The sequence below is a fragment of the Impatiens glandulifera genome, chromosome 2 (genome assembly GCF_907164915.1).
Source record: "Impatiens glandulifera chromosome 2, dImpGla2.1, whole genome shotgun sequence".
Classification (NCBI taxonomy): domain Eukaryota; kingdom Viridiplantae; phylum Streptophyta; class Magnoliopsida; order Ericales; family Balsaminaceae; genus Impatiens; species Impatiens glandulifera.
Window position 1 is genome coordinate 35,227,036 of NC_061863.1, and position 9,699 is coordinate 35,236,734.

The 9,699-nt window shown below is 30.5% G+C and overlaps 1 protein-coding gene across 1 annotated transcript; it reads left to right on the forward strand.

Moving 5' to 3' along the window:
* Positions 1-1,272: 1,272 nt before the first annotated feature.
* LOC124924606 (protein LURP-one-related 15-like) lies at positions 1,273-2,160 on the forward strand. Its single transcript, XM_047464618.1, has 3 exons — positions 1,273-1,572; positions 1,642-1,875; positions 1,957-2,160. The coding sequence occupies exons 1-3, from the start codon at positions 1,303-1,305 to the stop codon at positions 2,158-2,160; spliced, it is 708 nt and encodes a 235-aa protein (XP_047320574.1). The 5' UTR covers positions 1,273-1,302.
* The last annotated feature ends 7,539 nt before the right edge of the window (positions 2,161-9,699 follow it).

The following is a 9,699-nucleotide window of genomic DNA, read 5'->3' on the forward strand; positions in this document are numbered from 1 at the left end:
ATAAAAAACAAAATAATGTAAAATTTAGAATGTGTTTCTAAACCAGTTATTTTGTTGTGTGTGTGTGTTTTGTAATTCCCAATTGTTTTTTAAAGGATCTCAAATTTATTAACCAAAAGTTAATTCTATTATTTTATTCTCATATTCCTCAACCAATCATCCCTAATTATAATCTAATGTATTTGTGCATTATTAATTATATATGTGTAACGTGATTACATTCAATGTCTAGATATTAAAATTTTTATCTAAAAAATGAATTTGTTGTAATGTATGCAGTCATGCACTTTGTTATACATCAAAAGAGGAATTGAAAATGATTAAAATTCCAAATCTTGAAAGATAATAAAGATCCATTTAAATTTGCTTAATGATTAACATGTTCATTTTAGGAATTATTGACCAACTTCATTTAAAAAGAGAGTATAGTGTTATGGTTTAAGTTAAGCTAATTTTATATATGATTGTGGATGTGAATTTCTTTACCTTGGATCACCAATTTGGCCTTGTTTTCATTGTATATTTTAAAAAATTCATTCAAAATTCATTTTTCAAACAATTAATTCTCAACAATCACATAACTCATTTCATTAACCAAAATACTAAAATACCATATATTTTAAATTATTATTTTTTATTTTATTCATATATATCAATACCCTTTAAATTTTTTTAAAAAAAATAATCATAACAAGGCCTTGGTTTTTGATATGATTGTGACCAAAGCCAATCTAGGTTGGACTGGATCTAGGTTAAGATTGAGTGGGTTAAATTTTTTTTTTTTTTACTCTAAAAATCAACATAATCCTTTAATTTTATAATTTTTTAAATATAATTTATTATTTATTTATCTAATTCTCAAAAATAGACAAAATTATACATTTATCTACCTATTTCATTCAAAGTTTTTCTAAACATTTTTCAAACTCACCCCAAAAAAATATCCTTTCCTTTATAAAAGAAAACTTATCAACCATTGTAAGGGTTATGTTAGATAAACATCGTACAAATCCTTAGGTCCCATTTTGAATAAAGACACTTTAAGTTAAGATTTAAACATATTGCAATACTTTATATTCTAACTTAATATTCTAGCAAAATAATGAAAATAATAGTTAAAGTAGTGGGGTCCCTTTTGTCCATTATTCAAAATATAGGAGAATTTTTCTTCTTTCTTGCTAGTTGAGAAGAACTTTCATGATTTTGCAGTATAAATACTTTTGAAAACCAGACCACAAAACAGAAACCACATTTCTCCTGTTTCATCTCTTTCATCAGTTAATTACATCTCTTTCTCAAAAGATGGTGAATCCCATTCCGGTGCCGGCTCCATCACCAAGCTACACCGCCGTAACGAGTCCGATTGCGGTGGTGGGACGGCAATACTGCATATTGGAGTATCCAATTGACCTTGTGATTGTGAGAAAGGTCATGGCTTTAAGCCTTGGCAATTTCACCGTGACAGATATAAAGGAGAATATAATGTTCAAATTGGAAGCTCAATGGTCTCTTCACGACCATCGGATCCTTCGTGATCCAGCTGGAAATCCAATTGTCACTCTCCGACAAAAGGTAATTATTATCTGTTTAATTAATTTGATGATGATATATAAGCTTTCACTCACATATTTCCATCTACAGATCAGATCAATGCATGGGAGATGGCAGGTGTTCAAAGGAGAGAGCCATGAGGAGAAAGACCTTCTCTTCACAGCTAAAACAACCTCATGGCTGCAATTCAAGACAAAGATGGACGTTTTCTTGGCAAATAACACCAAACAAGAAACCCCTGATTTCAGGTTGGATGGCAGTTATTCTGAGAGGTCCGGCATCATCTACGCCGGAGATGGCAAGTCCAAAGCCATTCTTGCCCAAGTAATTAAATACAATTCTTCTATTTCTTCCTATTATGATTTATGATTACTTATGATTTGAAAAATGGGTTGGCTATGGCAGATGCATAAGAAGGATACTGTGAAAAGTGTATTACTGGGGAAGGACAACTTCAGAGTGACCATCTATCCAAACGTAGACTACGCTTTCATCGTCGCCCTCATTGTCATTCTTGACGATATTCAGTGTCGGTCTCGGTCTCGAGAATTGGAAATGTCCCATTCTCATTCCAATGCAGGAAAATTGGATTGCCACGTCCCATTGTAGAATTTATTTTTATGAAAAAAATTAGAAATATAACCAAATAAAAATAAAAGATCGTGTATATATATATATATATATATATATATATATATATATATATATATATATATATATATATATATATATATATATATATATATATATATATATATATATATATATATATATATATATATATATATATATATATTTGAACAAATAACTAAATAAAATAATTTTTTTTTTATCTTCAACTACTCCTCTACACAATTATGTTAAAAATACAATAAATTTAACTATAATCCTATTTAATTTTTATTAAATAGGCTGCCCAAAGGTTGAGTAGACTACCCTCTTAAAAAGTCGCTCAGTCCTAACGATTTGGGTACATCTATATCGGAAGTGTAATGAAGTGGGAAGTGTAATTGATATGGTATAATGTATTTTGTTAATCTCTATAGTGGACTTGTATGAATATTATGATTTTATAATTAAAAGAGTTAGGTATAAAAAAGTAAATGTCATAATTTTGATTCTCACTTAAAACGTTTTATGTTAAATTAGATATCAGTGGAACAAATTAGTTAGATTAAAAAATATCTTATTTAACCTAAACATTTTACATTTTTTACATTTTTTTTGTATGTTTATAATTTGCAATTTCGACCATTTACTTTATTGAACAAATACGTAATTTGAATCTTAGGAGAAAAAATAGCATTTGATATTTGTTCATTTTTCTTCTTAAATTACATTATATTTATAAATTTTGTCGCTATTATTTGTTTTAATAATTTAAAAAATGATTATTAATGTAACAAAATTCGGATAAAATTTAAGTTTTTAAAATATAATAGATTTTATTTATCCATTCTCATTATAAAATAAAATAATTGCAAACATCATAAACGAGTAATGCAAATAACTTAATTTAAGAAGAATGGTGTGGGAACAGCATAAAAATCAAATTTTAAACTGTTATATATATATATATATAACTGAATTAATATTTTTTAACAAAATCAATGAAAAAAATGTATGTTGAATATAAAATGAATTAATGACTAGAGATGACAAGAAAGAATGAAAAAAATAAACTAAAGTAGCCCACCAACATATAATTGTCACGAATCATGCAGTAAATTGAAACAAAGCAACTAAAATCGTACAAAAATATGGAGCGAAACTTGGCTGAAATGGTCAGAAAATTTGGAACTATAACGATGTAACCAACCATAATACTCTCAAATCAACCCAATATAACCCCATAATACATATAGCAAAACTTTTTATTTTATTTGAATATTGAAATAATAGTTTATTATGAAGATAATAAGACTCTATATAGTCATGAGTCATGACCGTATTTTAACATTTAACATCTTTTTAAGTATAAGTAAGGATAGAACGATTAAAATATTTATAACGAAATTGGGAGTAAATAAACGACTAGATCAGATGACTAAACATAATTTCAAATGTTTATTTATATCTATTAATAATTTCTCTCTATTTTCTTTATTAACAATTTATTTTTAGTTCTTCATCAATAATTTATTTTTATGGTTAATTTGTAAATATATATTTATATATTTTTTTATTTAACGTATTTATTTATAAAAAATTTAAAGTAATAATAGGAATAATAATAAATCACATAATTAAATATATATATATATATATATATATATATATATATATATATATATATATATATATATATATATATATATATATCTTTTAATATATATTTAAGAGAATAAAAAAATTAAATATAAAATTCTTATATTTTTTAATTAATTATTTCTCTCTATTAATATATATATATATATATATATAAATATAAATATACATTTGCTTTATAGTTTATTTATTTGTTTTCGAAATGAGGAATAATAGAAAAAATAAATAAATAAATAAAAAATATAATTTTTAAATTTATATATATATATATATATATATAATTTTTTTACTCAAACTCCTAGTTATTTATCACTTTTCTCTCCTTAATTTTTTCTTTCATATTTCATTTTCTTATGAAATATATTATAAACTCAATTAATTAACTCAAAATGTTATATATTCTCTCTTATATTATCATATAAGTGTATCCTCGGGAATCTCGCAACAGACATTGCGACGCAGGTGCCCATGCGGGCTCGGAGTGGCTCGATATTCGATGATTTTAACATTAGTTTGCGTGTCGGGCATCGTTTTAAAACAAAACATTTTTTTTGATAATACATGACCGTTTTTAAAATCAATTATATAAAAATAATTAATTTTATTCAAATTTTAATAATCTGAGAATTTGTTTATAATCAAATGATGATTATGAAATCCAGTATAAATTAATTAAACATAATTAATTTAAAAATATTATTTATTTGATAGACAAAAAATTAATTAAAGTGGGTGCACATGTACAAACGTATTTTACACAAGAGTTTCGTTTGGTTCGAAGTTTGGTGATACTTAGGAAAGAGCTTTTGCGCTATGTCCTCCGTACCCGTTTAAGAATGGTATCTACTTATGAAACTTGTTTTTTTTAAAATTGGTTGTATAACATTTGAGTTTTAATTATTTATTCTTTTGGCCTTAGTCATACTTCTAGTTTTAACATTATTTAATGTATTGAAACATCAATATTTAAATGCTAATACCTGTTGCGGATGATAACTATGGAGGAAAAACCTGAAGAATATTAGTCATTTTTAAAGGAATTGGGGTTTAGAAATAAACACCAAACAAGCCTGTTAAAATATTTTTATGGAAATATCTCAAAAATATTTAAAATGCATTTTCTAATTTTTGGGACTTTTAGAAAATGATGTGAGTTCCTAAATTATAAAAATAATTTTGAATTTTGAAAAGTAGAACTAAACAAGCCTTAGGACCGGAGTCTTAAGGCTAGGGTCAAATTTTATTGGTCGGGGTCTGAAGACCCTCGGTCTGGGCTCGGGGACTCTCGGTTTGAGTACTGGAGTCCTTAGGTCAGGGTGCTAAGGACTCAATCCTTGGCTGAAATTTACCAGTTTAGATGTAGAAACTTATTGGTCTTGGACTAACATTGGGATAGGTTTTTCAGTCGAGTTTTATAAATCTCTCGGTCTTAGGCTAGCTCTAAGCTAAGTTCCTCGGTGCTAGATTAAGGATACTCGGTCCCAATGTCAAGGAGTCTCAGTCCTAGGGTTAAATCTCTCGGTCCTAGGGTTAGAACTCTAGGTCCCAATTGTTAGAAATCTTAGTTCGAGGTCTCGGTCCTAACTCAAGAACATTGGTCCTAATTCATTTTTTTAACTCTAATTCTTTGATCCAAGAGCTTGGGTAGCTTCACAAAGCTTCTAGGAACATGTTGATCATTATCTCAAGGTATCAATCGACCTGGATGATGATCAATTTGTTCAAAACAGTTTGTGATCAAAATTTGAGTTTTTAATTTTAAAGCTATTTTGAAGTGAAAGGAGCTATACAATAAATTTTATATATCACATATACCTGATTAATAACAAAACAAGAACATTGATTGTTCGTTTTGACCAATTCAAGAAATCATGTTGGAAAGCTTTCTAGGCTGTGATTCAACTGAATTAACTCAAGAATAGTAAACCCGTTTTTTTATTATTTTTGAAATTCAAATTTGGGTTTTTTGTTATTTGGATTGATTAATCGGTTCTATCCTATCAAGATAGTTTATAAATCATATAGGGATGAATTTTCAACCATAAAACATCATAAACAACAAGCATACAAGATTGCAATTTAAAATATAAAAAATTTCAAATTCAAACTATAAATTGAATTAGAGGTTTATTGAAACCTTACTAAGGATTGGAGAACACTCCTTGATCCTTAAGGAAGCTTTCGGGATACTAAATCCAAGCTTCAAGGTCTCAAACAAAAAAATTTGAAATCTTCAAGCTTTATTGGCAAATTTTGATTTTTTCAATTTGAGGATTGTGTGTTAGTTCCTTAGCTTAGAAATGACTTTATGGAGCTATTTATAGCATCCCTAAGTCGGTTGGAGAAGCCATGTTGGTTGAATCAGTCAAAAGCCATTAATGGCTTTTAACTGTTCTTGACTTGTAGTCGCCGAAATAGGCAGAGATGATGTCTACACTTATAGGGAGAATGATCACCATAGTAGGGTGATCATTCTGGTCTTTGAATCATCTCATTTGGTGGACCAATGGCTAAGTTCCAAAAACCCAAAATGAACACGGTTATTCATGCTTATCTAGACGACGTCACGATGAAGAAGGTGATCGGAGGTCAAATGACGTCGTCCTAGAATTTCATCTTAACGTCGTTGGCGTTTTGAAGGTGCGTTAACGTTCCAGCTAGCGACCACCTGTATTGACCCGGGCGCTCGTCTCTTCGGCTACAATAGGCTACACTAAGTCTTTATAGGTGCTGAATAAAAATTCAGCGCTATTCCGATTGTCCTGGCTAGTGCTGCAACTAATTCCTTTAGTTTCGGCCACACAAGATCATATATATATATATATATGTATATATATATATATATTTAATTAAATCTTTAAGGGTTTATTTGAAATCAATTTTTCTTTCACCCTTTTGCATTTAATTTTGATTTTTTCAAATACACAAAATATAAAAATAAACATGACAAATATTTTACCAAATTTTTAAAAATTGTTTTGGTATATTTCTATGATTTAAATAAATAATTCTTTTAGATAAAATGGATACAACAATTCACCAAAATTATTTATTTTTGTCCTTTAATTTTTCAAAAAAATATTTTGAGATAATATGAGTACAACCCTTATCCCAATTTTTATTTATTTATTTTGGCCTTAACTTTTAATTAATTTGATTAATTATCACAACAATTAATCATAATTAATTATTTTGAACTAGTTTTGTCCATGGGGTTAATTATTTTTATTTTATTTATTTAGAAATAATTCAAAATAATTATTTTAATATTTTAAATTGGAGTGTTGATTTTTATTTCTTACAAAGTGCACCTCTCGAATCGAGTTTGAATACAACAAATTGGTTTTGAAAACGTTGATTCGAGTATGACATCTAACAATAAGTTAACATGTCCAATTTATAATGAGGAAGTTAGGAAAGATGGAACTTGTAGCGTGTCGAGGTTGGAGTGACCTGGTGATGTTGTTCAAAGCATTCGTCGAGGTGCTTCCAAGCATTGTTTTAGGAAATCATAATTATTAGGAAAGGATTCAACAATAGCAGGGGTTGACCGAGTATTGTTAACCGTGAAAACCTTCGTTCGATAATAACTCTGTTAGAAGTTAATATTTGTTTATATTTTTCACAAATCATCACAAACTTTTGAACGGAGTTCAAGTGCGGAACTGTTTATTTTTACTTGAAGCGACATATAAAGAGTATGATAGTGTTGTATGGAAATAACACAAGACACAAAAGTTTTTATGGATGTTCGGAGTAAACTCCTCTACGTAACCCCTTCTTCTCAACCTCAAGAAGGATTTGACTAGAAGATTTTGTTTGATTACAATGCGTACACAAACCCAGTCGAACAACAAGGACTTAGACACTACCTATTTCCGAACTCCTAGTACACAACACTCTATTGACAGAAAAAAATTCTGTCAACTTACAATACTAAAACCTCACACATAATGATCATTATGTAATACAACTTTAACGATCCAGAAAACTTGAGAACTCTTATAACTTGAGAGTTTGAGCACTTGAGAGATTGATTTAGAAATCTTAAGACTTGTAAGAAAGCGTAGTGAAAAATCGAGTGTTGCAAAGGTGTTGCAAATTGTCCTCCATCTTCTCCTTAAATAGGCAAAAGACAATAGACACATTTGCTTTAGAGGACACATGTCCTATTTTGGTTGGATGAGGGCCAGAATAGTACATCATAGAATATGCGCTTTTGATCATTGAGAATGTCGACACACACTAGATGAATACGTTCCGAAATATCTTCAGAATGAAGAGGTAAATCAGCCACTTTGTCAACAACATCCTGAGTCTTGATAGGGGATGATGGAGGAGAGGGAATTGGACATTCTTCTGAAGATGAGAATGAGGAAGACTCATCTTTATCAGCTTGTTCCCCCTCAGCAAAGGGAATCTTCTCGGAATCTGCCTCCTTCAAGGGTTCCCCTTTGCTTCTAATTCAGGAGACTGATCAACAATATTTGTTGATTTTTCTTCAACCACTGGAGATTCTTCCTCTTCAAGAATAGAAGGAGCCACCTCAGATGTCTCCTTCTGTTGAATAGACCTCTGAATATCTTCAACAACAACCTCCTATTCTTCTAAGATGATTTCTGATTGAATTTAGACCGGAGTCTATTCAACAATCTCCTGGGCCATTAACCGCTTCTCTTCAAAAGAAATGTTGGCCAGCTCAATAAGATGGGCAACAACCTGCTCATCTTCTTCTGAAATAGATTGATCATCTTCAAAGATCTCCATTGCCTCGTCTTGAATAGACAAATCATGAAACAGATTCAACCTGGAAGTCTCAGTTTTGTGAACATGTTGAAGGACTATTGAACAATAGTTGTTCATAATCAGGTCCAGTTACTTCAAAGCATTCTGCTCTGCAGGAGCATTCTTGTCGAGCGAGTTGAAGTTGGCATTTCTTTTCTCAATCATGGGAAAAAGAATACGTCCCATGATATTGGCCACCACCAGATCCTTTCTTTTGAGGTCTTTAGAGATCTCATCAGTTTTAGCCTATTTCAGGACTTTCTTCTCCATCTTTATCAACGTTTTCCATTCTTTCACAATTTCCCTTTCCGAGATAATCCATCAAATTGAGTGGCTAACCTGTAGTTCACCCAAGTGTCGAAGATATCGATCTTCTCATCAGCCTTCACCTCAACTTGCTCCATAATAATATTCACAATACAACTGGATCCTGAAACCTTCTCAAGAGTTTCTTTTACAATGCATTTTTCATTTTCAGGAACAACTATTGGTTTGGGAGTGGGAAAATGTTCACCGATAGTAATGCAAGGAGATCCCCTAGGTGCTCTCATAACTTCATAAGGGACAAAATCTTTGATAAGGCCTCTTCTAGGAGTTCAGACAAAACACCCTTTCATGTAACTTCGGGTTGATCTTCATCAGATTTAACCACAATCGGCTCAACATTCGACTGAATGCGAGCCTATTTAGATGATAAAACAGCAGAAGGAGTTGGATCAATAACCTGCTCTATTTTAGTAACAATCTTAGCATTACCAGTAGCCTCAACAACAATTGATTCTTCGAAGAGGACATGCAACAAAACCCTGTCAAAACATTCACTATTTAGACCAACTGGCTCAACAGTCGGCCGTTCAGCTTGTTCCATCATAGGAACATCAATATTAGGAACTGCGGCCAAAGGAGAGGAGGAAGTTACCTTAGTAGACTTCTTGGATGTCTTAGACTCCTTAGACGCATTAGATGCTTTAGATGCCTTGAACGCCTTCGTCTGATCAATAATAGGATCAAAGGACTTAGCCTGCTTCTTTAATGGGCTGGGGGATGGTGAAAGGGATTGAATAGGAATAGAAGCAAGGAGAGGAATACCTTGTC

What these genes read in the sequence shown, in the direction of transcription:
- LOC124924606 (XM_047464618.1), top strand. Translation starts at nt 1,303, where the DNA reads ATGGTGAATCCCATTCCGGTGCCGGCTCCATCACCAAGCTACACCGCC. An exon ending in TTGTCACTCTCCGACAAAAG is followed by an intron (nt 1,573 to 1,641) that starts GTAATTATTATC and finishes TTCCATCTACAG; the next exon opens with ATCAGATCAATGCATGGGAG. An exon ending in CCAAAGCCATTCTTGCCCAA is followed by an intron (nt 1,876 to 1,956) that starts GTAATTAAATAC and finishes TGGCTATGGCAG; the next exon opens with ATGCATAAGAAGGATACTGT.